Raw genomic sequence first — 26,891 nt, 5'->3', positions numbered from 1 at the left:
GCAAGCCCTGGGTAAGCAAGCATGGCTCCACCAGTGCTGCTGAGGCTCATCAGTGTGGCTTGGTCATTGGCATGCTGCTCCGTGACTTACATGCAATCCAATTTGTCGAGGAGGGTGAGGAGAATGCACTGCCACCATTTATGGTGAACTCTCTGCTATCGTTTGATTTGGCAGAAGACCTCCTGGAGCGCTGCATCTTGATCACGACCGATGTGGAGAATGGCAACCTCACCAGGCCCTCCATTCCAAGGTTGCCTTCTGCCAGGCTGAATAAGGCTGGGAAGCACATTGAGGCCTTGGCTGCCCATGATGAAGATCACCAGGAGGGTGGCTCAGGTCCTGCATCATTGGCAGAGCCCACTTGGTGAAGGAACAGCCTCTGCACTTCAGGGTACCCTTCCGACCTAGCTCTTAGCTTCAACATAATCTATATTGTGTCATGGCTAAGAGCTTCTCAGGTGTCAGACTGACCATGGTATCTATGTAAGTCCCATGGCCTTATAGGGGAAGTACCTGACCAAGGGAAGGCCATGAAGGGCTAATACCTAGGGACATCCAATAGTCATCCTGTTTAACCCTGTGTTGTCCTATTGCCATGGGAAATCCATGGAGGTCCTTGGTCATTGTCACCTGTCACATGGTGGTAGGGGTCAATATGTATTTCCCGCTCATTATTTCTCTGCCAAATTGGCAGCCACTGGGACTGTATACCTATCGTAGATGCTTTCTACATATACTGTAAACACTGTTATCTGAATTTTATTGTAATGAAAATAGCTGCTTGCTGTCAGCTGTTACTTCTCACTTTTTGTGCTTGCTCCATCACATCGTATGAGCAAGGAGGAAATTATAGTCTAGAACAGCACGCTGGCTGAAGTGTGAGCATCAGGTCTACTCAAATCACTAGTCTCAGTTATAAGCAAGGCTTGCATTGACACATAGGATGTTCTTACTAGTGATAACAAGTAAGGAGGACATGAGAAACTGCTGAGCAGCACCTCAACAAGAAAGTGAACTAGGTAAGGAGGATGTGAGAAACTGCCGAGCAGTATCTGAACAAGAAAGTAACTAAGTAAGGAGGACGTGAGAAACTGCAAAGCAGTATCTCAACAAGAAATTGAACTAAGTCTGCACCTTTTGCAAACTATCAATATTAGTCTCTGACACAATGATATTATGTCCAAAGGGTGCACACTCCTCTCTTAATTGTGCCAAAGTTGTAGGTCATTCCAGTGCAGCAGCCTCAGCAGCTTCCACCAACTGCTGTGTCTTCTCTTCCTGTACATCCACCTGTATGTGGGTAGCAAGCACCAATATCTCAAGTGCAGACACCTTTGCTTCAAGATTTAGGATCGTCGACTGAGCATTTGTATGCTACATCTCCAATGAGTGAGACAGTTCGAGCACAGACTCGAGCTGCTTTGACAGTGTGTTGAGGCGTTCAGTGACATCCTCTGAGGAAGAAGCAGGAACATGGGGGACAGGTGGAGACAATGGCGAGTGCAGATGAGCATGAAGGTGAGACAGGTCTGAGTTGCCACCTTGAAGATGGATGGGATGCGAATCATAGTCCTCATCATTGTCACTCATGCCCATCCCAGTTGGCTCAGGCATTCTTGGGCGCCCTAACTCCTCCCTTCTCCACCTTCAGTCTTCTTCCTCTTGCTCAGTGGCTAGCTGTTCTTCATCCTCTTCATCAACTCATTCCAGTTTATGCGGGACAACTGTCGCAATGCTACGTGCATTATCATCATCTCCGAGTAAATCTCCGTCACAATTCATTTTGTCCTGATGCTGCCGCTGGTGAATAGGACTGCCATTCTGGTGCTGTCTGTACACCTATCAAGCAGGTTCTGCGCACCAGCTGGGCTGTCCACAGTCATACATGGATCTCCTGACAGGTTACTCCAAGGAGCTACATCTCTCCTGTATGGGCCTATGGATGTCCCAGAGGGCCATGGCACTATACATGGATCTCCCGACAGATCACTCTGGGGAGTTACATCTCTCCCGTATGGGCCTACGGATTTCCCAAAGGGCCATCACAGCATATGTGGATCTCCCAACAGGTGATTCTAGGGAGGTACATCTCTCCCGTATGGGCCTACAGATGTCCCAAAGGGCAATGCCAGTCTTCACGTATCTCCCAACAGGTCACTCTGGGGAGTTACATCTCTCCCGTATGGGCCTACGGATGTCCCAAAGGGCCATCATATCTCTCAACAAGTTATTCTAGGGAGGTACAACACTCCTATCTGGGCAAATGGACATCCCAATGGCTATGTCAGAGATATACAGACATACTTGGATTTCCGAAGTTGTATACCTCCCACTCATCTGTGTCACAGTTTTAACTAGACAATTTGAGCAATCCTACTTGTTACAAAGTTCTAGAGGTGAAGCACCCACTTGCGCGAGGATTGACTAACCATTCGCATGACTCCATCATCGAAGAGACTATCGGAGTCAAAATCTACCGCACTGGGATGATATGCATCGGTCAATGCAGCACCCTCAGCAGCATCAAGGAGTTCACCATCATCTTCGGGATCCGTGGCCTCATCAAAGCTCACCTCATCTTCATCGTTGGCATCCCGCGCAGCGTTCACGGAGCGGATACCATCACCTTCATCATCCCAGCTTCCGGTGATCTCATATGCAGCTGCTGCAGTTAGCTGTGCTTCGGATGGACCCCAGGTCTCGGTCATGTCTCGTTTGCAAGGGATCATGCGTACTCGGGCCTGCCACGTCACACACAGCCGGCATAACGACTCACGTTGACAGTCAAGCTGGTAGAGGAGGTCTGGATTGTCACCTGCATATAATCAGACCACTGCGACAGAGAGAGAACTGCAGTGAGACTTACCTGCATCCACGCAAGCCCTCTCATTGCTCGTCCACTCCTCCGCAAACCACTCTTGCAGAGAACACCTTTCTTCCCGCAACCGCTCCTCCTCCTCATTGCAGCGATCTAGTAAGAGGCGATTCTTGATGCCTTCGCAAACAGTCTCATCACCGAGCCAATGCGGGACCGCGGCAATGTCGTCATCATCATCGAGGCCGACGTCTTGCCAAATATCGTCATCGACGTCAAGCTTGAAGAGGCCGTTGCCTTGAATCAGCTGCGGCGATACTGCGTATCGCGGGGCCTTGCGTTGCTTGATGAGAAGGTCCATCTGCTTGCACAAGTCGTTGTAGGTCTTGGCCAGCTTGAGGATGCCGGGCTCGCGACGCTTGATTGACGACTCAGCGTGAGAGCTGAGCTTGTTGTCTCAACATGTCGTCAGTTGTTAGACTAAATCCAACATGTGGAGACTTACTGTTGACCATTTGACGATACGAGCGTTCGAGCCGCTCGAGCTCGAACTTGCACTGGCGGAGACGGTCGCGGATGCGCTGCTTGATTGTGTGCACATTCATACGCAGCCTCAGGAAGGCGTTGTTGATCAAACGTGAGAGCTGCAGCCGCTCACCAACTCCCAACGCAGTCTTCTTACGTTGCAAGGCTTGCTTGACGTTCACTACTTTAGACCTTGCCTCCATCAGCTTTAAGCTGACCTCCTCGATGCTGAATATGTCGTCGTCGTCACCAAGTAACTTGAGTTCCAGTAGGCGCACGCTCTCATTGTACGCGCCGAGCATCTTCTGCAGTGCCAGGATTGTCTGGATTGCCTTCTTTCCTTTATCGCGAGAACGCCCTGAAGTATGCGGATCAGTATCACATTTGCATGATAAGAGATATGAATGAACGACGTACGAGGCGCGGGCTTGGTTTGATCGCGAACCTGTGCCGCCCATTGCTCACGTAACACCTCATCTGTGATCCCACATTGCTCAACTGCTTCCGCCGCTACGAGTCTCTTGGCCTGGCATTGCTTCCACTTCTTATTGAGCCAATGACCGAGGCTGAAGAGGGACTGCTGGTCAAGATACTTTACTTGTGCATCGAGAACGAACAGGCGCTGATGATACTAAAGTAGCGGTTAGATTTTGATGCACAACAAGCACGCCGAAACACTCACCCCAGAGACACGAAGAGATGGTATTAGCTTTCGGATTGAGCTCCAGAAGCGTTCACAACCCTCCCCGTCCGTGAGCCCAAATCCAATGCATTTCCTCAGATGGTATATCAGTTGGCATGGCCATTGATGCCCGTACGCGTGAAAGATCGAGACAGCGAACATGATGCGGTCGAACAAATCCCCGAGAAGGTCCCACTTGATGCAACTCCGGTGCAGCTGGCAGGCGATATCATACAAGATCCCGATGGTGGTGGAACGGGGTAGATGCGTGAAGAGCCGTTGAATGAGAGCGAGAGCGTAATGTTGTTTCTCCCCTGCCGAGGTCATGTTTACTAACCAAAGGACGCGATCGTGCCTGCACAGCAATGCCATCAGGCCGGTGTCCGAGAAAAACTGTGTGCTAGCCTTCTCGCGCTTTTCATCGGCGGCGAGGAAGGATTCATGGCAGCCATCGAGCACAGACCTTGGTACCTTGAGGCCTTCTTCATACCCATCATCGTCATCGGCCGAAATGGGAGGTTGGGCACGGCGCCGCCCAGTGTCCCTACTTGGTCGAATTTGCTCAACATACGACTCCATTTTCTTCACCTCCTCCTCCTGGATGAAGACTGACTCCTCGGCTTCGCGTGGATGATCATGCCCGTCTCCCTTCCCCCTTCTACGTTTTTGAGTGAAACAAGCATCGATACAAACGATCACATCTGGACTGAAGACAAATGAGTTTCGATTTACAGTCAGTAAATAGCATAGCACAGCTCACATATCGTTACCGTCTTGTTGCGCCTTCCCACCGAAGCACAACGGACATCGCTTGCGCAAGTACTCACTTGGTCTCAGCAGGTCCTCCGGCAGTGTGAACGACTTGCTCTGTCCAGCATGCCCTCCATCTACGGCGGGAGATGACAGCTTCGATGGCGAACGCGTTGGTGACTCCGAGCGTGAGTGCGTCGGTGACTCCGAATTCGAGGGCGTCGGAGACTTTGAGGTCGAGCGCATCGGTGAATCCGAGGTCGAGCGCATCGGTGAATCCGAGGGCAAGCACGATTGCGAGCGCAAATCGAAGTGCGATGAAGAGGCGAAGGCCGAGGGCAATGGCGAGGGGGAAGGGGAGCAAGGCCGCATTGAGCCAATATCTGCGAAGACAGTCAATACGATGCGTTCGGTCAAGTAACGCTACTAACGTACCAGGTGTCCGAATGCGTGATGTCGACTCACAGGCCTCATGCAAGACAGAACATCGGGCTTGTTCGACAGCATCCTGCACGTGTCTCTTGGTCGCATTGAGGAGGTTTGAGTACCAGAGGAGCGCGTTTCCGAATCGTCGACGCAATGAGTCCTACTGGTGACGTGAGCAGCTATATAAATAGAGCAGTAAGGAGAATTCATACCCTTGTCGTGAGCTTATATCCCCGGTCCCCGAGAAATGCTTCTAACGTCGCACAGAACGACGTGGTGTTAGGAGGTAGGCGGACAAATAGCTGTTGAGTAAATCGCAGCAGATTCAGGTCCATGGTGAGTGTGGGTGCCTGAGGCGCGCAGGGGAACAGCCCGCGCGAGAGTAACTGTAGAGCAGCAGGCGAGCATAAACAAACATTGATATTTACATAGCGAAGAGCTGCAATTCATGAGCATAGGATCATGTACCACAGGGAAAGGAAACCTACATTCGAAGTAGACACACACAACCTTCAGCGTTCTTACGTGCTCACCACTGCAGGTGCACGCACGTGGGATGTCAACGTTTTGACGCAATGATTCGCTCAACCGAAGTAATTCCATGTGGGGAAGGAGCAGCGAAGGTATGACCTCCGTCGCCCACCTCTGCCACTGGCGGGCCTTCTTCTGCCGGAGGCGTGCCGCTCGGATGGCGGCCGGTTCATCAAGCAAGGACGTGTAAACGCCGTCGAAAAAAAAAGCTCCGGACTTGAAACAGGAAGATCGTCGACATGTGAAAGGAATGGATCGTCTGAACTAGGAACCCCTTGCTGAGTAGCGGACGGACCGTGCTGTGTGCGGGTGGAAAATCGACCTCTCGGAAGGTTGGCATGCGTGAAATTGAGGCGGCCAGGCAGCGTTACCAGGCTCTCGGGGCCAGGCAGGAAAAGATGCTTTGCACCGTGGGGTCGCCTTTGTTGAGGGAAGTCTATAGGCTGGATGAGATGAACATGTGACGTAGGGGTTTTTTCAGGAGAGGTCAAACGAGAAACTGAGCGAGAAGATGGCTGGGATGATGAAGGATGCACGGGAGATGAACCTTTAGAATAATGAGCCCTGGGTCGGCGGAAGGACATTGCGATACAGTCTTGGGAGTGCTTGAACCGAAAAAATCGTTGAGGGGATGGTCGCGAAGACATGCAGAAGGGGCTTACCTTCCACGTCCCGCTTGACACATGCTCGAGCCCCTTGAAACATCGCCATGGGGGCGGCGAACAGTCGTGATCGGCAGCATCCGCCCAAGATATTTGGGCAGAGATCGGGCGTGGGTGAACCGCAGTTATGACGGCCGCCTCGAATTGCCTAGAGACGAAAAGGGTTAGTTTGGACATTCTATAGCTGGTGTACGTTGACGCATTAATCCGTGAGCGAGACGTACATGTACACAGATAATTGTGATTCACGATGCAGGTCTTGCGAACGCTGAAGGACGCAAGCTGTGATGCACCAAGGAATTCCGTCTACCATACCATCGTGGGGCAGTTGTCGAAAAGTAGGACCTGGATCATGTTGCACGTATTTCGGTGGGGACCTCACTGTCGAGTGAGAAACCATCGCGATCGATGGGTGGAAGGAGCACACGTCCCTAGAGGGACGCTTGCTGGAACTCTCAGAGAAAACGGGGTGTAGTTAGCTGTCTGTAGTAAAGTAGTGTGTTATTTCGGACAGATGGAAGAGTATCAGGATAGATTGGTTTGCTCACCTTTCTTGAAGCAATTTTGACGAAGGACTTGTCCGAGTCAATAGGAATTGTTGAAGGCAACGCAAGGAATTGTTGAAGGCAACGCAAGGAATTGTTGAAGGCAACGCAAGGAATTGTTGAAGGCAACGCAAGGAATTGTTGAAGGCAACGCAAGGACCATGTGGGACTTCCATGTAGGGACATCCCATTGTACATTCGCACTCTGCTCAAACTCGGCACCTGGATCGCTCAAGTTCGTCAACCGCCTCTCCTGTATCGACGCATCTGTATGGCTACAGTCCACTTTGCATGTTTGCTGCTACTCTGGTACTGAGATCATGGTTTACTGGCTGCTATCACCCTCATATCGCGGTATATCGAGCAAGTATCATCCGGCCGCGTCATCTCTCTCTCAATGTAGCGACACTTACACGGGCCCGCCTGAATATTGTACAGTCGAGCACGCTATTGAAGCTTCACCCGCAGACTCAATTTCTTGCGAGTCTGTGCATCTGGGGGAAGCACAAGCATTTCAAGTATACCCGTACAAATTCTCAACCAAACTCTGCGCGTTGTCTTCAACCTGCCCGCCACCTCATGTTTCGCTCATGGATGAAGACATTCCGGGCTTCGAACGCCGCGCTATGGTGAGTCTGCGTGGTGCATCGGGTCCACTTAGCTCCACGAGGCAATATTTTATTCCCCGAGTGCCCTGACCGCCATCGCAACGAGCGCATCACCGATGCACTAGCATCACATTCCCGCGCTCCTTTCATGAATCTTGACAAATCGTGACACCGTGGAATTAACATTGCACACGCAGATAATGTCGTGCGACTCAATAGTCTCCATTATTAACACGGTATCCTTTGAGTGTGAGCTGCAGGTACAGTATCATTTACTCTTTGTCCTTTTGATACTCACTGCAGATCTGCAGCTGAAGCACACCCTGAGGTCTTGTCAGCTCTTCTTCAGACTAGCGCGAGCCTTCGTGCGGGCGCAATATTATGAGTTGCATTTCATCCCATCCCCTTACTCAGTTTGATGGACTTTTCAGAATTCTGTTCGGAATCCGGCAGGAAGGATCTTTTTGGAGGCCGCCCGCAACGACTCAAATCTGGACAATTCCGTGTGAGTAGACGCCATCCACTGCCCCTTCGTCTTCCTCCGCCATGTTCGATTAATCGTCTGACTCCTGCACTTCAGAACTCAGCCGCGATGCCTCCTCGAACGCGGTCTGCACCGGATGCGAGCGAACCGCGGCAGACGCGGTCGCACACGAAGGGAGTTCAGAAAGTTTTGACTGCCTCAGAATCGCGTTCTCGCAACTCCGCGAAGAAGAAGAAAGATGTCTCTCCACCAAAAGATGAAGGTCACCCAGCCACAGATGGATCAAAGCAAAAGGTGGAGTGCCGCAACCATCATCTAATGCTACTGAACGATCTGACCGCTATAGCAGAGCTCTCGTACGAGCAAAACTACTGACGTGGCCGATGAAGAAGCTGCGGAGTCGGTTGTGCAACGTCAAGGGGTATGTCCACTCCCTCCATATTTGTTTTTTGACGTGTGTTACTTACTGTTATCCGACTTCAGAAGGCGAAGCTACCGGCGAAGAGGGACACTAAGGCCGGGAGGACATCCCCTTCCGACTCCGACGGTGGTGATGGCAAGTCTGTGGCACCGGCGAGCGAGGATGACGGCATCGATGCACCCAGCAACAATGACAAGGACACGAATCTCGACTCAGCAGAGCCAGATGCTCACGCGGCCGCCAACCTACACAGATCGGTTGATGAGGCTGATGCGTACAACGAGGACGAGAGCAGTGAAGAGCCAGCCGGCGATAATGGACTTCATGAGGAACATGGAAGGACAGATGTAGACAGAGGTGGAGACCGAAGAGTGCCCAACACCGAAGACTCGGAGGACGGCGCCATTTACAGTGACACTTAAACCATCGATGAACCCATGCCCGGGAATCGCGACCGCAAGTTGGTGCTACGCAAGCCAACAAGAGCGGTAAGTTTATTTTCTCATTTCACTTGTCGTCCGCAATTTGACCATCCGCACACAGAACCAGCCATATGTTATGCTCCATAAGCTACGTGACATAAGACGCGAGCAGGACATGACCCATGATGCCGTCAGGAAGCAGCAGCCTCAAGGACAAGTTCCAGACGATAGTATGTCTGATGGTGGCTCGGACAGGGGCTTTGCACTGTCATCAGAAGGCGGTATTGACTCCGTGCACAGTGGTGCTGATGGACAGAATGTTGCTACAAGCCGAGGTCAAGAAGGTGAGATTATCCCGTGTGCGTGCATGAGCTCATCACTGATTTAAATGTAGATTATGATATGTCGGAGTACTCGGGTAGCGACTACAGTGAGACGAAGAAGGTCGAGCTGATGAGATGCGAGAACCGTCTGCGACGTCGTCAAGAAGATGTTAATACTGAGCAAGATGATGACTTACTCGATGAGGAGATGGTGGATGACGTTGTCACCGAACTTGAAGTCCATGGACCGCATGCACGCACCCTTGAAAAGCGGAATGATCTTCGCACGCACAGCCGGACCGTTCGTGGCAAGGGGAAGCAGCGCGTTGTGCAGCTTGATGAGGCTGAAGAGATTGCTGAACGAGAGGTCATGGCTGGCGGTGCCAATTGGCAGAAGAGTACGGGTCCATTCTCGAAGCAAGCAAGGGCTGCCGCGGTCACCTTTGGAGAGGTCGTAATGCGTGAGGCTGAGAACCTTGCACGGAAGCACGGCAAATCCACCCGGGACGTCCTGATCCTCGCTGGATTGTCGTTCAAGCCCTCGCGCGCTGCGAATCCTGCTAACAAGTATAGGCAGTGGTATTCTTACCACCATCCGAAGGCGGACAATGGTGAGTGTCCTCACTGTTGTCGTCATTACGCATGCGGCTGACTTGCATGCCTCAACAGTCACCACTGCGGACTACCTGAAGGAGGTTAATACTACTTACAAGAAGATGTTTGAAGGTGTCGACAGTCGAAATGACGAGCAACGTGCGCTCGTCATGAAGCCGATTCTCGATTTCTGTGACTCGATCGAGAAGGATCCCAGCCTGGCGAAGCACTCTATGCAGTCCATCACTGCTCGGATGTTGAGTGCGAAGGACCAGTTTACCGCGTTGGTCAGTGATGTCAGTTATGAAAGATAATCTTTTCTATCAATAAGTAGCAAATTTTCATGAGAATTGCTACTTTTAAGTAGACTTATCTGTAGGTGCATAGATTAATTTAGGATAATCTTAATATAATCTTCCAGATAATCTGAGGATAATCTTCTGGATAATCTGAGAATAATCTGAAGATTAGCAATAAAATACAATTTTAACTTTGACACTAGCCAGGATTGAACCCTGGACCTTAGGTTGATTTTATAGAATATAATTCCAAGTGACACTTTAGACCACTTGACCATTAGGCCATATATCACAACTATCTTATATTAAATTAGACATCTTTTTCTTGAAAAAGACTTAGCCAAATTCTGTCTATTAGAAAAGAGTAAGTAAAAGACACTTGACTTTTATCATAGATAGACAAGACTTATAAACAAACATTACTCTGAGTCTTATAGTCTTTTCTAATGCTTGCAGCCTTCATATAATGTAGTACAATATGTAATTAATAGAATATATGTTTCTACAGTTACTTCAGCAAAACAGAACTTTGCTATACAATTAGAAGATAGCTATAAAGATCTTGTATATATAAGTGCTCAGTCTATAATATAATAGACTCTAGAGTATAAGCCTAAAATGAACAAATAAAATACTGTCTCTCAATAACTTTTTATATATTATAAATGACTATATTAAGATACTCTATAGTACTGCATGATAGTTTACAAAAACTGTAAGCTGTAGAACAAGACTATAATAAGATGCAGAGTACTGTTTGTCTATAAGGCTTGTCTATCTATGATAAAAGTCAAGTGTCTTTTACTTACTCTTTTCTAATAGACAGAATTTGGCTAAGTCTTTTTCAAGAAAAAGATGTCTAATTTAATATAAGATAGTTGTGATATATGGCCTAATGGTCAAGTGGTCTAAAGTGTCACTTAGAATTATATTCTATAAAATCAACCTGAGGTTCAGGGTTCAATCCTGGCTGGTGTCAAAGTTAAAATTGTATTTTATTGCTAATCTTCAGATTATTCTCAGATTATCCAGAAGATTATCCTCAGATTATCTGAAAGATTATATTATGATTATCCTGAGTTAATCTATGCACCTACAAATAAGTCTACTTAAAAGTAGCAATTCTTATGAAAATTTGCTACTTATTGATAGAAAAGATTATCTTTCATAACTGACAAAGATGTAATATGCTGATTGACCTGGGCATCGAAGAGAGAGTGAGTCTTTCTGTTGTGAATGTGTCTCAGCCGTTCTCGGGAACTCATCACACTCCAGATACTTGCTTTACTGGGGACAATGCGACATCAAATGACACTCAGTTCAGCAAGCTCGATGAGCTGCCAAATTCCTTCCACGAAGCTAATCGGGTACAGTGCTTCAATCATACCCTCAATCTTGCGGTCAAATCAATTTTGAAGCCATTCAATCACAAGTCGAAGGACCAGGAGGCTTCTAGTGAGCTGAGCGATGACAACAATGATGATGAACTGCCAGATCTCTTGTCAGACTCGGATGACAGTGACGATGATCGTGACGATGAAGGGGAGTTATGGGACCTCAGCAACTCGGATGATCCTGAAGAAGTGGATGAACTGGAGGAGCTCGATGTTGCCGATAAGAATATACTTCTTGCAGACACTGCTGCAGTGCGATCGACATTAGTAAAGGTAAGTGCCTGTCTTTGATGTATAAGATTGTGTGTTTACCCTGTATTGGACAGCTCCGGGGTCTCACTTATGCAATTGTACACTCTACGACTGTCGCACTACCCATGTGGTACAGAGCGTGCAAGGCTCACAGAGTCCTGAGCTGCCTCATCCCTCGCGATGTTGTTACGCGATGGAACTCCACCCACACTATGATCGTGTTTGCACTCAAATACCGTCATCCTATCGATGATATCACGGGCAACAAGGCACTCAAGCTACGCAAGTATGAGCTTGACAACGATGACTGGAGGATCCTGGAAGACCTCGTTCACATCTTAGAGGTGTGCTGATGCTTCGTAATCTTGGCATTCACATGTACTAAGTAGTATTGTAGAAATTCAAAAAAGCGACATTGTTTTACTCACAAGATGCCGTCGTAACCATCGCCAATGTTATACCAAGTATGGATACCATCGACAAAATGCTTAAACCCGGGATAGGTTCACGAACATACCATCCTGCGATTCAGGCCGCTATGAAGCTCGGAAAGGCGACCATGAACAGGTATTATTCGAAGACTGACCTTTCGAATGTTTACAGGATCACCATGGGTACGCTTCTCATCCACGACTCAACCTGTGCCAGCTAACATATTCGTGATAGTGCTCCACCCAGGCCTTGAGCTAGAATACTTCTGTCAGCATGCATGGGAGGCCAATTGGATTGAGGAAGCAAAACGGCTGACACACGAAGAATACCACAAGCATTATGAGAAGAACACTGATGGCGCACAAGGCGACGCTCACAATGAAGCCGTGGTAAGCCCGTCTTTCTTCCGCATTAATCCGCGAGCTCAATGTACTTCATCCAGGCTTCTGACGACGAATTTGGTGATTTCGCTAACATTTCAGTCGCCATGAAGCCCTCTGCGAGAAACAAACTAGAAGAATACCTTGCAGCTCCCCTCGAGAAGGTCAGGGATCCGCTGCGGTGGTGGTGGGATTCTCGGAAGGCGTACCCGCACCTTCATCGCATGGCTCTCGATTATCTCTCTGTACCCGGTGAGTTTTTCTCTGTCTCAATATCATGGAGATGATACTTATTCCAATGTATAGCTACCTCCACTGCGATTGAACGCGCGTTCTCGCAAGGATGGCAATTGCTACATTTCACTCGGAACAGACTTTCTCCAAAATCCATTTGCGCTGCACTTTGCCTTGGCTCTTGGGGTAGATCAGAGTTACTGCATATTGCTGATCTTATAGCTGCAGTGAACATGAAGAAGCGCAAGTGGGCTGTTGTAGAAGAGGAGGTGGACGAGCAGGCGTAGTAGCTCACAGATGCGGATTGTTAGATTTTATTGTAGATGAAGAATAGTATATTACTGCAGCCAATACATTTGGAAGTATTGTGGTTATTTCAATGGCACACCGGTTTATATGTTACTTGGGCCCGCGAGTTGTGGCACTAAGATCTCTTCTCCGCTTGGCTCTCACTTTGGCATTGCGATGTTCAAGCAGGATCGTGCCTCAAACACTAAGCTATGAACACACTCGCCACGCCACTCATCCCATTGGCACAGCAAACTGCTTCTGCCATCTTACAAGACTCAGCTGGCTTTCGAGGCGCACTTCTCCAAAAAACTCGTCGTCTGTTGCTACCCGAAAGCCAACACCTGCGTCAACTACTCTCGCTCTTACCTAGGATATCCTCTCTGCTCAGCGATCCTCCACACTCTACTCTCCGCATTCTTTACGCCACACTCTTCTAGCTGCTATGGTCGCTGTTACTGAGCTCGCTGCTCCAGCCCGCTCACCACCAGCTGTTGGCACCTGCATCGACAATGGCACCCTCGAACTCATAGAAATACTTGGCTACAGAGGTTATGGTGTCATCTATTGCACGGTCAATATTTTCTCACCAGATACCTCACAGGGCGCGCCGAAGACGATCAAGATCGAGGAGGTGTTTGAGCTCGAGGAGTTCAACGCGATTTTCACGGGCAAGGGCAGGCTCATCCAGCCCACACCGGAGAACAAGCCGAAGAGCACCATGACCATCATGAACTTCGTATGTACCCCGGTGCATCTCGCTTTCGCATTGCTCTCTCACGCATGCGTATACTTGCTGGTACTCTTGCAGGTACAGGTGCTGTTTGGCGATGAGCTCAAGGCACTCAAGGGCAACTGCTCAGTCAAGTGGCCTTATTCTCGGAAGCGCAACACTGAGCATCAGTGCCAGCTGCACTTGCGCGAGATGATGCTGCATCAGCTTGCATCCGCCCATCCAAATGTCATCACACTCCACTGCATCATCGAAGACTTCAATTACACTTATCTTGTCGTGGACTACTGCCCTGATGGCGACCTCTTCACCCAGATTCTGCACAACCCCCGATTTCAGGCTCACCATGACAGAGAAGATGAGCACCGAGTTCTGCACGGGCCAGCCCATGTCGACGACACTCCCAGCTCTCCAATGAGCAGAATAGGCCCACGAAGCTCATCTGGGAGAGGTGCGCTAGCCTCCTCACTGTACATTTCGAATTGTGTGCAGACTCACTGTTGACCGCACGCACAATGCGCGTACTGTCCGTGGTACGCTCGTCTATCTACCATGTCATTTTTCGTTTCCTGCCCTGGCCAGGTGCGCATGAACCTTCCAACCCTCCCCCTTCGTGCCGGCTTGCCCGACGCAGGAGATTCACGTGCGCTCGTTCTGCTGCAAACCAAAACGGCTCGCATGTCTGGCATGCCGCGAAGTGCTTAACGTTCGCGTGTGGAAATCGCTGTGTTCTTCCTTCCCCCGGACACGCGGATGCTCAGATGATGGAAGAGCAGGCAATGCGCCTGCAGCAGGACGCTCACATCAAAATCTGTGGCTTGGTCAGTTGGCCGCACTCAGGACCCGATGCACTTCCTTTCCACCCTGCTCCCCATCTCTGAGGAGGTGAACCTCCTGCTCTCTCAGATACTCGAAGTCGACTGGCGACGCCGAATCATGCTGCGGGAGATGCGTCTGTCGATTGTGGTTATCGATCACTTTTATTCGCCTGACGTCCTGCATGGTGCACTGTTTGTGGGGGGTGGGCATCCAGGTCGATACGGACAGCGAGTCATCGGAGGAGGAGCCAGAGCCAGAGCCAGAACCAAAGGAGCTGCCAGAGGTGCAGGACGAGTCGATGTGGAGCAATGATTCAGAGTCAGAAATGGCGTTCGCGACACAGTCAGTGATGGACAAGTCATCTTGGGCATATTTGGAGTCATACACGAAGCGCGACTCGTACGCGCAGTCCATGTCACCCTCGCCAGATTCCCCACTCTTCACGACGATGAAGTTGTTCGAGATGATGAACACCCCCAGCGCTGCATCTCCGTATTTGATCCTGTCGTCTTCGCCGTCAATACCGTCGCTCCCTGTTATCCCTGAAGGCGGCGAGAGTCTGCAGCCGGAAGAGTCGCAACGACCGAAAGCCCTCACGCTCTGCAAGTGCTCTATTCATCTTTGTCTTCATGACTTATGACAATTTGTGCAGTGTGCGCAGCATCCGCACTTGGCCAACACTCCATGCCATCCCAGATGTCAATCCTGCACCTGCACTTTTCTCAGAAGAGCTTATCCCTCGCGTGCAGGATTCGTCAAGTCTGTATATTCCTGGTTACTGGATCGTGCGTTCTGCACCAGGCCGGAAGATGATGCCGGAAGATGATTTACTTCCTGTGCAGTGGCAGTGCAAGTCCAGCAGTCTCACAGCTGTGGCTTTCTCGACCAACATTGTTGACCGGCCAATTCTCTTGTCATCTATGATCACAAGTGACCCGCTGACATCTCGATCTCGCATTATGCCATAATATATATTTGAATTCCCTGTATATAACAATTTTCTAGTGTTGGACCCGTGGTGCAGCCCGCGATAATGAAACCTGTGGTGACTTGGACAACCCGCCGGTGTATGCCCGTGAGTCTAAACCCTTACCCACACGAGGGTCGGTGTTGCGAGTGGCGGGTGCGGTGTCACTGGTGTGACCCACGGTGTGACCCGTGTCCATCTCTAAGTGCAAGGCTGGGCAAGCCACTCACCTGGTGGTCTGGTATCAACACTCATGGAAGTATCCAAGCCAAGATGCGTCCATGCATGTCCACGAGGGTGGCAGGCTGGTCTATGCGTATTTCGCTCTCACCAAATGGAGGAGGCCACTTCCGTTCCAGTTCTGCCTTGAGGACTTCATTCTGCCCTGTGAGCTGAATCAAAAGGCTGTCACAATATCTATCAATGTTCCACTACAGCCTTACTATTACAATGGCATGATCAGTGTGATCAGACCTGCAGCAAGACTAATGACTACCAGGATTACGTATGGCCTTCACAAGAGCATCTGCAATGCCATTGCACTCCAATAGGAGGGCGGATGGCATGGACGGAGGCACTTCTATGGATGGCGCAGAATGGGCTGCATGAGTGGTCAGATAGAGCTTCTGGCGAAACATGAGCTCCAAGACTCCTGCAATCTGATCAGTCAGTGGCATGGGTGACAGATTGCTCATCTTGATACTGTCTGCCAATCAATGGGATGATTACAGCATGCATCGGTTGAAGGAACGCACAGGTGTATGGCGGGCTCAGGCAGTTGGCTTGCAGATGCAGGGGAGAATGTAGGAGGGGCCAGAATGGCAAAGAACAGTATGCATTCATCTGCCTGCATATTGCTTGCAAGCACGTCCCTTGCACATCTCACATGTTCATCATGCCGCTGAGCTGGACTTCATGCCACCATGCCAGATCACGGGCCGGGTGGTCCGCCATGTCTAGGCCCTTCGTCATTGCCATCTAATTGGCTGAGCCTAACTCCGAGGAAGCCTTTTATCCCACAGATTGGCATGCAGATGATTGCCAGATTGCCTCTGCCCAGCATTCGCGAGATAGAGTTGGTGTGGTGTGTTTTTCTATAGAAGCGGTGTTCAACATTGCCTTTTATTAGGCATGAATGCTAGTGCATACCTACCACCACCTCCCGCCACTGCGAAAAATACACATACAATGCTTCAGCAGTCACCACACACCATGGCGAGGAGGGTAATTGGTGTAAGCCCAAATGGGCCATCAGCACGTGCATGTTGAGTTGTGGGTGGCCGACGAGGAAATGGACAGAGCACTGCCCATTGAACTATCGACCCCCTTCACTGCCCCAACACAAAAATCTCATCCTCAACATCGAGAAAGCATGCCAATGAGATTTGTAATTTTGATGGAGCATCAGCCCATACTCTCTGAGAAGCTGCAGTCTTATGACATGGCAGATGCCAAGGGTCGCAAGACTCTGGTTCAGAGCTTGTGCCAGAAGCTGAAGACACACTTTGTCGATGCGTCAAATTATGATGACATCATTGTGGAAACTGTGAGCAGTGTTTCATGTCTGTGAGGTCCCCACTAACTCTCACCGCAGAAAATCTGAGAGTGGCTCAATAACCATGCCCACCATGTGCAGGAGAAAGTGACGAAAAAGTGTATGCATGTTTCTGGCAAGCCCAATGCCTTCAAGGTGTGGGATGCACTGGAGAGGGACAAGGTGACTGAGGCCATGAGAGCACTCATGGTAGAAAAGGGTTGCAATGTCTCCAAGGTGTGAAGAGTGGCACGGAGTGCCGAATGGGCAAAACTGTCCAAGGAGGAGCAGAAGGCGTATGAGGAAAAGGTGGAGAGTTGGCAGAATGGCACTCTGGATGATAAGATGAAAATGAAGTGCGTACCTCCTGTCACATAGCATAAGACAAAACCTAACCTAAGACAGGCTGAGGGAGCAGCGAATGATGCAATATCTGAAGAAGTTCGCCAAGACTATGTGGGACACCATGGGCGTTCGCATGGCATTCATGCTAGCATATCCGAAGGAAGTGGGGAGTCTAAAGGTAGAGATGTGAGTGTAGACCATCCGACTGTCACCATCTGCTAACCCCCGAGTGAAGGGTGGAGGTCAACCATGCCATCACCAATGGAACTCCATTTGGGGCCTATCCTGGGTGGCTGTGTGCTTACCAGCCTCCAGCAAAGGTGTTCTCTGAGTGGGCCAAAGGCGAATACGGTAAGAAGAACTCAGTTGCATTGTCGCTGGCACACTGACCTGATTCCTTAGGTGTGACTGAGACTATGGTGATGGTGAAGAAGACACCTGCCAATTGCATGCGGGCCATGGACAAGATTCGGTTGATGGCCAATGGTTTTCCTCTGCTCCCATCAGTGCCTGAAGGTATGGTGGAAGCGCCTCTTAAGGTGATGAAGGTACAAGTTCGAGACTTCATGAATCATCACTACGGTATGACACTCCCACTGGGTATTGGGAGATGCTGACCAGTTTACAGCATTGGCGAAGGGTGTTCGGAACTGCAAGTCGCCATGGACGAAGCTGAACAGCATAGATGACATCAATGAGGTTATTGTAGCAGAGATGCTACCTGAGAACTTCCAGTGGATCAATCCCTCAAAGTTGACAAGTGTTCCCATTCGTGCCCTTCTCGACCACTGGTGGGCATGCCAAGAGGAACATGGACCTGAGCAGACCATGTGATTCACCCAGTACTTCGACAAGGATGGCAAAGCTGCTCTCGCCAAGTATGATCCTCTTCCACCACTTGACGGATCAGCACAGGCATTAGAAGAAGGATCTGAACACAAGGTCTAAGAAGCACTCACACCGAAGAAGGCAGGGAAGGTGAAGAAGAAGGGTAAATCTGTGCGCAAGGTCACGGGAAAGGTGGCATCGAAGGCGACAAAGGGCAAAGCTGCCCCTGGCGGAGCCAAAGGCGGTGGGTGTAAATGCAAGATGAAAGATGCATACAACTCTGAAGATGATTCCAGAAGCAGCCAAGACTCTCATCGGAGTTCGCCAGATATACCCAGCATGGGTTCTGAAGAAGATCTGGCCAGCGATGAAGATTCAGAGGATGGCGAGAGCATAATTGTGAATAAAGGGAAGGGCAAGACTGTCGCCACCACGAACGGACACAAGTCTACCAATGGCAGTGCACCTTAAGCGAGCGGTAGTGGTGGTGCCAAGATGAAGGAAAAGCAAGGTCGCCAAGACCTTTCTCTGGGCACACTGCACAGATTTGACACAGAGGAGACTGATGAAGCATCCAGTGAACTGGAGCCCAGTACAAAGGAGCTGAGGCTTGAGCTTTAAGGCCGAGCCCCACATCGTCAAAAGGAGAGATGTGTTTCTCGCCATGCTTTCCGTCAAACTGCGATACCAGGATATGCTGAAGCAAGTCAAGATTGCGACTGTGGTGAGCTCCTTTCGTGGGGATTCATAGCCACCATTGATCATCCGTCATATAGCCCCAGGTGTATCGTTTCGCCAGGTATGATCCGATTCCCTGGAGCGAATGGTCGTATGGCCAGCGCTACCTCCCACCGTCATTTCATGCAGTGGACAACTTTGACATCGTTGAGAACTGGTTGGGTGACAAACCATGGCTGACAAAATATCGGTTCTTACATCCACAGGGCGTACAACAATCTGCACTCGTGATTGGTATGGTGCTGAGGGACCTCACACGATCTCAGTTCATTGAGGAGGGCGAACCGACGAACCTTTCTGACTATGTGGTGAACTCGGCGATCTCATTCGACGCAGTAGAGCAGCTGCTTCGCTGTTGTGAGATCATTACCTTGGACATGGTGGAAGGGAACGTCACCCATGCCATGGTGAAGCCAGTGAGCAAGCCTGCCATACGCAGTGCCCCTCAAGGTGGTGATGGCCTTGGGGGCCAGGAGGAGCAGGAAGGTGATGCCTCTGCAAGAACTCACAATGGCGCTGCTACTGCTGCCAAAGTTTACAAGGCTCACCAGCCTGCTGCCATGGCCAACAACCCAATCATTCCAAGTGGAGGAGATGAAGGGCTGAGCCAGGAGACCAGTGGTGGGGCCTCTGATGATGATGAAGAGGACAATGCACACTTGTCCATACCTAGCAGTGGTGCTGAACGACCGCCACCACCTCCATTTATACCTAAGATGAGGAAGGTGGCAGCCACAGAAGGCCATCCGTCAGGTCAAGCCAAAGTGCTCCAGGGAAGGTCGATCACCGATGCCCTTCAGAGTAATATCCCCAGCAGGATCACTCGCAGTCAGTGTCAAGCGATGGATGAGTCGCCCACCAAGAATACCCGTAGTCAGCATCCACTAGGAGCTGTTAAAGATTTGAAGAAGCTTTCTGATCCAAAGCGGAAATGTCAACCAGCACATCCTGAGCCCGATGGCGAAGACAGCTCTGGCGAAGACAATCTGCCACCTCGGAAGCGTGGACGTGATACTCGGGACGAGTTGGTAGTGGCCTCGCCGAGGAAGAAGAATGCGAGGGCCGAGGACTCGGATGATGGTGACAAGCCTCCCGCAAAGCGAAGATGAGCTCTACCTCAGACCCCAGAGGTCAAGGACAAGGGAGAAACCAAGCTGAAGCCAGTGCATCTGGGGAAAGCAGCCGCCAAAGTGAAAGAGAGTGGCCAAGTTGGCGCAGGTTGCAAGACCCACAGTGGCGGCACCAGACCTTGACAATATAACTCCAGTTCAACGTAGACTCGTAGGCTTCCACATTGTTTTGCCTTCTATAATGTGACCCATAGATCTACATAGGTAAAGCCATGGAGATGGTGGTGATGGCGAGGGGAGTGGGCAAGAACTTCAGCAGACATTCAGTTGACTTGGAGTGGCGGTGGCGAATTGAGTGCATGGAGATTCCATGCTAGGCTAAAAAGCATGTATATCAATATTCTAATGACTACACATTGTGGCTATCAGGGCGAAAAGCGGTGAAGACCATGGCGGAGTCGACCTTCTCTCAGAATGCATCCAAAGACTTCGCCACCAGCGAGGTTTCCTCTCTCGCTGTCGCCACCTCCTTCATCACCTTCTTTGCTTCATCCAAAGCGGACGTCGCCACCACCATCGAATCCTCTTTGGCGAGTGTCAACTCCATCTCCAGCTTGCTCACTTGAGCGATCGCCTCTGCCGCTGAAGACCTGAGCTCCTTCTCCATGCTGTCTGACCATGCTGCCTGGAGCTCCATCGAATGACGGAGATCGGCCAATTCACCCTGCAGCTTCTCGATGTCCGCCTGGCTCACCGTCTGGTTTGCGCCTTGCTCCAACCTGTTGACCTTCTCCTTGAGCTCTGGCAGGCAATGTCGCTTGGCGACGAGGTCCACCACTGCCAACTTCATGCTCTCCTGAAGCTCAATGGTGACCGGCCTGCGAAACTCTTCCATCGCCAACTTGGCCTCTTTGCGAATGCTTCGGGCATTTTCTTGAAGTGCGGATGGCGGGTTCATTCGCTGGAGCACCGCTGTGATCTCTGCCTTGACGGTGTTGAGGTCCGCCATCCTCTCCTGGAATTGGACTTCCATCCCATCCTTGTGCGCCAGGAACTCCTGTCACAACTCAGCACAATTCACGCAGTCATCGTTGGATGACTGCAAGGTTTCTTCACCACTGGTGGTGTCGCCTTCATTCGCCAGAGCAGGACTTCCTGTCGACACTCACTGGACATCGCGCAAGTGGGGTGCTGTATCCCTGGTCAGCGCTGCATGGATTCGACCCTGTGGCAGGTGCACTCACCCTTGCTGGTTGGAGGCACTGCTCTGAGACGATTCGCCTTCGTGTCCCTTTTCGCCTCTGCCTCCTTCTTCACTGCCTTGTGGTCCAGTGTGGTGCCCTTCTTTGCTGGCCTTCGCCCTCCATCGACGTGTCCCGCCTTCGCTGATGCGGAGGACTTCACTCCCTTCGACGCCTTGGATACCTCCAGGGAGGGTGTCACCTCCTGTGCCACCTCGGCAGCTCCTGCACTCATCTCGTGGCGTGTCAGCAGTGAATGCTGCCGATCATCGTGTGGCCACTCCAAGGACGTGCGCTGTTTCATGGTTACATCGACTCCAGCTGCGACAAGATGTCCTGCTTACCTGATCCTCCGCCACCTCTGCCCGAAACTCTGGCACATCCTCTGGTTTGTCGGCGACTGGTGTCAGCATGCGCTTGCTGCTGCTAGCTTGCAGCGGAGCAGCTGGCCCTGTTTGGAAGGCCCTAGCCTGCACCGCCTCCATTGCCAGCCTGGCGGCTTCCTCCATACCATCGCCTTCCACCAGAGGCGCCTTGGCTGCTGCCTTCCGAGCATTCACCTTGGCCTTCCTGGTGATCACGAGCACCATTGGGCCTGAGCAACCTCCCATTGCCACCCTTGTCATCTGCCCACCCTCCTTCGCAACAGACTTGGCAGGCGGGACCTCATCCGCCTCACGTACTGAGGTCCTGGTGACCTCACCACCATCTTGCACACCTGAGTTTTGGCTCCTCACCAGCTTTGGCTTGGGTCCTGACTTCTTACCTTTGCCAGGTTTGGCGACTGCACCAGACTTGGCAGGTGCACCAGACTTGGAGACCTCACCAGAGTTGGTGACCTCGCCAGAGTTGGCGACCTCGCCAGAGTTGGACAGAGCCACAGCTCCAGTGGCGGTGGCGGACTCGGTGGCGCACTTGGACTTCGACGATTTCTCCACCGAGGCCTCGCCTTCAGCATTGGCTTCATAGGGCATGGCGGTCGCCTTCTGCTTTGTCGCCTCGACCTCCTCGCCACCCTTGACCTTGGAGCTGGATGCTGCAGCATTGCGCGTCTTGGTCTTCTTCGGCGGCTTGCGCTTCGACGCTCCCATGACCATGGGTTCTGCACCGTCGGGCTCATTGGAGTCGACCTTAACGTCATATGGAGGTGGCGACGTGGGCAGTGGCTTGCCCTCTAACACCAGCCCTGCGCACATCTCTTGGAACTCACGCTGTGTGGTGTGAGAGTTTCCTCACAGGGACACGCCATCCATGTTCCTCGGCACGATGCTGCAACTGATGCCTCATGCTGCACATTCGAGGCACCGACCGAAGTTGGTGGTGTTGAGCTTGCATGGCCACTATTTCTCCTGGCAGCCGACGCAAGGGACGAGCTGCAGGAACATTAGCACAGGTCAATGTCTCACAAGATCGTTACTCACCGAATCCGTTGCATGTGCCCACATGAAGTCAGACACGTGGGTGGACGTCTTTTTCCACTTGTCCTTCTGCGATGCCATCGCCTTTGCCTTCCCTGTCGCCTTTGCCTTCACCTTCCCCGTCGCCTTTGCCTTCCCCTTTGCCTTCACCTTCAGTGTGACATGAGGCGACACTGTGATCCTCATTGTCTGTTTGACAGGTTTGGCAGGGGCATTTATCTTCGCAACACCCGCGTTAGAGTCCCCTGCAGTCTTGGCAGGTAGATTGAAAGGCGGTGCCGGAGTCTCATCTTCGCTTTCGATGAACTCCTTGCTCTTGTATTCTCTCGTCGCACGCTTCTTCTTTGGCAGCTTGGTGGTCAGTACTTCCTCTTCATCGCTCGACTTCTTCACCTTCCTCTTCCCGCTCTTCCTGCTCACCTTCAAGCCCTTCACCTCAGTCTGCGCCATCCTGTTCTGGACATGCTGGGCTTGAGCAGAGGTGGTCGGGGCCTCGCCTTTCTCCTTTGTGACCTCGATCGGCTTCATCTGCTTCACCTTCAGAGCCGCCTCCTCATTCTCACTCTCCTCACTTGACTCCGTGATGACGGCCTTGCACTTTTGGAGTGGTGCGGCAGCTGGTGAGATCGATGTTGGTCTGGCAGTTGGCAGAGCAGGCGACGCCACATCGACCTCAATGGATTCGGGCTGGCCTGCACTCGGCACGTCTTCCGCCATCTCATCATCGTCATCTTTGTCGGCATCATCGTTCTCATCACCGTCATCATTGTTGGCATCGTCATTGTCCTCGCCCTCCTGCTCCTCTCCCTCTCCCTCTCTCTCATCCTCTTCCTCACTCATCGCATGCGCTGCCTTCCCCTGCACCTTCTCCTTGCTCTTTCCCTTTCCCTTGTCCTCCCCCACCTCCACGTGGACGATACGATCACCCACCATGCCTGTCCCGGCATCGTTGACAGCTCTCTCCTTGCCTTTCCCCTTGGTGATGAGGTCCCCAGTCCCCAAGTCCTCCGTGCCACGTCCCTGGGTGTTGTCATCGGCTGGCACATTGCCCGAGCCGGTCGCTGGCGTACTCTTCACCAGTGGCAGCTTGCAATATGGATCTGGTGCAGTCAGTGTGTTGCTCAATGCCTCACAACACTTGTGACTCACCTTCAGTCCACCACTGCCTTCCCAGGTCCTCACACTCCCCATACTCGCTCACAGCCAGAGGGTACCTCTTATATATCCTCTCATCATCGTTCGATATGTGGTCCAGCCATGCCAGGGCCTTCTGCTGGTATGCCTGGGTGAATTCCAGCAATGCGCTGATGATGATGCCAGGCATCCTCAACGACTTCAAGGGCTGCGGGAAACTCTTTTCAAGCCGACTCTGTGTGGCATATTCGGTAAGTGCATACCAGACCTTCGACCGATGACTTACCACTTCGAGGTAAATCCTCATCTCCCAGTCCAGATAGCGAGGGTCATCCTGGTGAGGCGCTGCTGCAACAATGGCCATCAGTCGCGCGGCCTGCAGAACATAGTTGGGGTCGATATCCAGAGGCATGGTGAGCTTGGCAGAAGAAAGCGTGAGGGTGTTTCAAAAGCAGAGGTTGCAGTACAGCGGAGGCAGAGCAGACAACACTATGAACTGGCAGACGTGATCTGCACCAAGTTCAACTTCACACGCCATGTGACCACGTGCTTTGCATGTGATCGCTGGACTTGTGCGATTTCTCAAGTCTCTCAAGGTCAGTGTGACCTGCCGCAAGTTCTCATGGCTCCCAACAGTAAGTTCTATTGCTCTCCTTGTGGAATCTGACTCCTTTGTGACGTTATCTGACCTTTCTATGTCATATCAATCCCCTTTCTACAACTGATCTCCCACGATCCAGGACTGATCGAAGACTTGTCTGCTCACCACAATCTACCTGCCATGGCCAGTGACGCGGAACCTCCTGACACGCTGGACATTACGATGGGCGAGTTGGATGAGGAGGATAGTATCGCTGAGCCCCATTGTCCACTCATTTCGGATCTCCTTGACTCTCCTGGATCTGCCCAGATCTCCTTGCCTCTCCACTCTGCTTCTCAGACACCTATCGCACCTCGCCGCACTACCCCGTCCCTGGCAGCTCCATTTGCACCATCCAACTCGCCACATGAGCATTTCCACTGCCACACCTCGCCTAAGGTACAGGCATCATCTGGATCTGTGGTGCCTGTGGAGGGAAGTCGCACACTTATTCCTGACCCTTTGGTGCCAACTTGGGATGAAACTTGTGGCACTTCGCCAATCCATAAGCGTGCACTCATCTCAGATTCCACCCCCACTGCGCCCAGTGGAATGTTCGACTTCGACACTTCTGGCATCTCGCCAATCCCTCGACACGCCCTGTTGGAAGCTACTCCCCTTCCTCCACCAGCTCACACTTTCGACTTTCACACTTCTGATACCTCCCAACTCCGTCGACAATCGCTCATCGCTGAGCCTCTTGACGCTACGCCACGTACGTCCATCCACTTCGATAGTCAAGCAAGTACGCGGATGGCAAGGTGCATGCTGGTGGACGAGACACTTGATGCGGAATCAGTGCTGAAACTGTTGGACTTTGACAATAGTCCTCCCGCCATGCCAGGATGATGGCGAGCTCTGGTGATAGACAGCCCTGGCACGACACCTGTGCGTAGCCAGGTCCGGTGGCTAAATAGTCCCAGCGCTTCACCTCCAAAGAGGCGGCCTTTGTTGGACGATGTTTTAAGTCCACCACCTCCATCATCGGTGCCCTCTTACTTGCCAGCTCGCACTTTCGATGACAGCAATTTCCGCCATGATGCACCTGTCATTCACTATATGAAAGGCAGCATCGAGCCAGTCACTGTTACTTCCAGGATGCCAAGTCTGGCAGCACTTCCAGATGAGCTGCCGATCCATCATCCCACCCATTGGGAACAGGTTCCAGGCTTATTCCCAGATACCACACAGCTGCTGCCAATGGCAGTCCCTGGAGAGATGAATGCCACTTCTGGCTCATAAGTGGCCTGCCTCGGTAGATCGTTTGCACAGATCGCAGCAGAGGCAGACAGTTCCAGTGAGTGCATCCCTGGCAACCTTCAGTCTGATGTTGACCTTATTCATAGTGGACGATGATGAAGGTGATAGCTTTGCAGTTAGTCATCATCGCACCATGTTGCGGGAGCGCATTGTACGTCTTCAGTGTGAGCTCAACCTCACTGAGGATATGCATGTTGCGAACCTCAATGCCAGCTCGACCGTGTTCCAAATGGGGTACATTCTGAGGGACATTCGTGGTAAGGCGTATCGCAGCAACTGAACTAGTGTCTTTGAGTGTTCTGGTGTTAGCAATATATGACCGCTATGTAACAGCTTGTATACCAGTACAAAATGAATACATTCACTTCTGCATCACTAAGCTCTAAAGCCCATCGCTCCTCCAGTGTACTCTTGAGATGGGCGGACTGCACTTGCCATCACCAAGGCATGTTGTTGCCAGCAATTGGCCCATCCCCAAAGGATCTGAGTGAGAGTTTCACTGCATGGAAATATTGCTCTGCCAGCAGAGGGCTCATCGCCAAGGGTCAGAGGGTTGGCTATCGCCAAGCCGTGTTTTCGCCACCAATTGGCCCTCCGCCATGAGTGCTGGTGAGTGATGGGCCCACCGCCAAAGGTCAGAGGGTTGGCGATCACCAGAGCATGTCATCACCACCAATGCACCCAGAAACTGCAGGGCTGTATGTGACAATGGGCCCATTGGTGGCAATGACATATCCTGGTGATCGTCAACCCACTGGCCTTTGGCGGTGGGCCGATTGCTGGCAATAACATGCTCTGGCATTGGCCAACCCTCTGACCTTTGGCAGTGGGCCGATTGCTGGCGGAAATATGTCCTGGCAATGACCTATCCCATGGGTGCTTGCAGTAAGGCCCTCACTGAGGGTGCTTTGGCGATGGGCTGATTGTTGGCGATAACATGCTCTGGCAATCATCAACTCTCTAACCTTTGGCGGTGGGCCCATCCTTCAGGTTACACTCTGGGCGATCGGCCCACTGCTCATTCATCATACTCTGGCGGTGGGCCCATTGCTCAGACAAACATGCTCTGGTCATGGCCAACACTCTGACCTTTGGCG

The 26,891-nt window shown here is 51.4% G+C and overlaps 13 protein-coding genes across 13 annotated transcripts; 7 read left to right on the top strand and 6 right to left on the bottom strand.

Annotated features, from left to right (window-relative positions):
- Window positions 1–71: 71 nt before the first annotated feature.
- On the top strand, window positions 72–368 carry SCP_0301190 (hypothetical protein; the record flags this gene model as incomplete). Its single annotated transcript, XM_027755516.1, has 1 exon — window positions 72–368. The coding sequence occupies one exon, from the start codon at window positions 72–74 to the stop codon at window positions 366–368; it is 297 nt and encodes a 98-aa protein (XP_027611317.1).
- A 1,006-nt stretch (window positions 369–1,374) lies between these two features.
- Window positions 1,375–1,614, bottom strand: SCP_0301180 (hypothetical protein; the record flags this gene model as incomplete). The annotated part of the gene is made up of 1 exon (XM_027755515.1): window positions 1,375–1,614. The coding sequence occupies one exon, from the start codon at window positions 1,612–1,614 to the stop codon at window positions 1,375–1,377; it is 240 nt and encodes a 79-aa protein (XP_027611316.1).
- A 776-nt stretch (window positions 1,615–2,390) lies between these two features.
- SCP_0301170 (hypothetical protein) lies at window positions 2,391–5,533 on the bottom strand (the record flags this gene model as incomplete). The annotated part of the gene is made up of 8 exons (XM_027755514.1): window positions 2,391–2,815; window positions 2,867–3,271; window positions 3,321–3,698; window positions 3,758–3,971; window positions 4,023–4,680; window positions 4,850–5,155; window positions 5,204–5,358; window positions 5,411–5,533. The coding sequence occupies 8 exons, from the start codon at window positions 5,531–5,533 to the stop codon at window positions 2,391–2,393; spliced, it is 2,664 nt and encodes an 887-aa protein (XP_027611315.1).
- Window positions 5,534–7,744: 2,211 nt separating this feature from the next.
- On the top strand, window positions 7,745–8,871 carry SCP_0301160 (hypothetical protein; the record flags this gene model as incomplete). Its single annotated transcript, XM_027755513.1, has 6 exons — window positions 7,745–7,793; window positions 7,856–7,909; window positions 7,976–8,049; window positions 8,125–8,322; window positions 8,378–8,449; window positions 8,512–8,871. 6 exons carry the CDS (start codon window positions 7,745–7,747, stop codon window positions 8,869–8,871), a joined length of 807 nt encoding a protein of 268 aa, XP_027611314.1.
- A 15-nt stretch (window positions 8,872–8,886) lies between these two features.
- Window positions 8,887–10,102, top strand: SCP_0301150 (hypothetical protein; the record flags this gene model as incomplete). The annotated part of the gene is made up of 4 exons (XM_027755512.1): window positions 8,887–8,937; window positions 8,993–9,215; window positions 9,266–9,805; window positions 9,864–10,102. The coding sequence occupies 4 exons, from the start codon at window positions 8,887–8,889 to the stop codon at window positions 10,100–10,102; spliced, it is 1,053 nt and encodes a 350-aa protein (XP_027611313.1).
- Window positions 10,103–11,274: 1,172 nt separating this feature from the next.
- SCP_0301140 (putative AC9 transposase) lies at window positions 11,275–13,066 on the top strand (the record flags this gene model as incomplete). Its single annotated transcript, XM_027755511.1, has 6 exons — window positions 11,275–11,754; window positions 11,808–12,077; window positions 12,131–12,347; window positions 12,400–12,554; window positions 12,608–12,797; window positions 12,852–13,066. The coding sequence occupies 6 exons, from the start codon at window positions 11,275–11,277 to the stop codon at window positions 13,064–13,066; spliced, it is 1,527 nt and encodes a 508-aa protein (XP_027611312.1).
- A 446-nt stretch (window positions 13,067–13,512) lies between these two features.
- SCP_0301130 (hypothetical protein) lies at window positions 13,513–15,587 on the top strand (the record flags this gene model as incomplete). Its single annotated transcript, XM_027755510.1, has 5 exons — window positions 13,513–13,806; window positions 13,879–14,251; window positions 14,627–14,763; window positions 14,834–15,225; window positions 15,272–15,587. The coding sequence occupies 5 exons, from the start codon at window positions 13,513–13,515 to the stop codon at window positions 15,585–15,587; spliced, it is 1,512 nt and encodes a 503-aa protein (XP_027611311.1).
- A 484-nt stretch (window positions 15,588–16,071) lies between these two features.
- Window positions 16,072–16,439, bottom strand: SCP_0301120 (hypothetical protein; the record flags this gene model as incomplete). Its single annotated transcript, XM_027755509.1, has 2 exons — window positions 16,072–16,288; window positions 16,342–16,439. The coding sequence occupies 2 exons, from the start codon at window positions 16,437–16,439 to the stop codon at window positions 16,072–16,074; spliced, it is 315 nt and encodes a 104-aa protein (XP_027611310.1).
- Window positions 16,440–16,982: 543 nt separating this feature from the next.
- SCP_0301110 (hypothetical protein) lies at window positions 16,983–20,140 on the top strand (the record flags this gene model as incomplete). Its single annotated transcript, XM_027755508.1, has 11 exons — window positions 16,983–17,132; window positions 17,223–17,357; window positions 17,403–17,476; window positions 17,526–17,651; window positions 17,701–17,816; window positions 17,868–18,047; window positions 18,094–18,256; window positions 18,309–18,343; window positions 18,415–18,692; window positions 18,916–19,017; window positions 19,070–20,140. The coding sequence occupies 11 exons, from the start codon at window positions 16,983–16,985 to the stop codon at window positions 20,138–20,140; spliced, it is 2,430 nt and encodes an 809-aa protein (XP_027611309.1).
- Window positions 20,141–20,570: 430 nt separating this feature from the next.
- SCP_0301100 (hypothetical protein) lies at window positions 20,571–21,238 on the bottom strand (the record flags this gene model as incomplete). The annotated part of the gene is made up of 2 exons (XM_027755507.1): window positions 20,571–21,158; window positions 21,218–21,238. The coding sequence occupies 2 exons, from the start codon at window positions 21,236–21,238 to the stop codon at window positions 20,571–20,573; spliced, it is 609 nt and encodes a 202-aa protein (XP_027611308.1).
- A 28-nt stretch (window positions 21,239–21,266) lies between these two features.
- On the bottom strand, window positions 21,267–22,538 carry SCP_0301090 (hypothetical protein; the record flags this gene model as incomplete). The annotated part of the gene is made up of 3 exons (XM_027755506.1): window positions 21,267–21,292; window positions 21,346–21,637; window positions 21,687–22,538. The coding sequence occupies 3 exons, from the start codon at window positions 22,536–22,538 to the stop codon at window positions 21,267–21,269; spliced, it is 1,170 nt and encodes a 389-aa protein (XP_027611307.1).
- Window positions 22,539–22,682: 144 nt separating this feature from the next.
- On the bottom strand, window positions 22,683–24,306 carry SCP_0301080 (hypothetical protein; the record flags this gene model as incomplete). Its single annotated transcript, XM_027755505.1, has 4 exons — window positions 22,683–22,715; window positions 22,764–23,860; window positions 23,910–24,129; window positions 24,181–24,306. The coding sequence occupies 4 exons, from the start codon at window positions 24,304–24,306 to the stop codon at window positions 22,683–22,685; spliced, it is 1,476 nt and encodes a 491-aa protein (XP_027611306.1).
- Window positions 24,307–24,516: 210 nt separating this feature from the next.
- Window positions 24,517–25,383, top strand: SCP_0301070 (hypothetical protein; the record flags this gene model as incomplete). The annotated part of the gene is made up of 2 exons (XM_027755504.1): window positions 24,517–24,529; window positions 24,635–25,383. The coding sequence occupies 2 exons, from the start codon at window positions 24,517–24,519 to the stop codon at window positions 25,381–25,383; spliced, it is 762 nt and encodes a 253-aa protein (XP_027611305.1).
- Window positions 25,384–26,891: the final 1,508 nt, after the last annotated feature.

The sequence above is a fragment of the Sparassis crispa genome (genome assembly GCF_003851025.1).
Source record: "Sparassis crispa DNA, contig_000002F, whole genome shotgun sequence".
Classification (NCBI taxonomy): domain Eukaryota; kingdom Fungi; phylum Basidiomycota; class Agaricomycetes; order Polyporales; family Sparassidaceae; genus Sparassis; species Sparassis crispa.
Note: the sequence above shows the minus strand (reverse complement) of the source record. Positions and strands in the feature narration are given on the sequence as shown.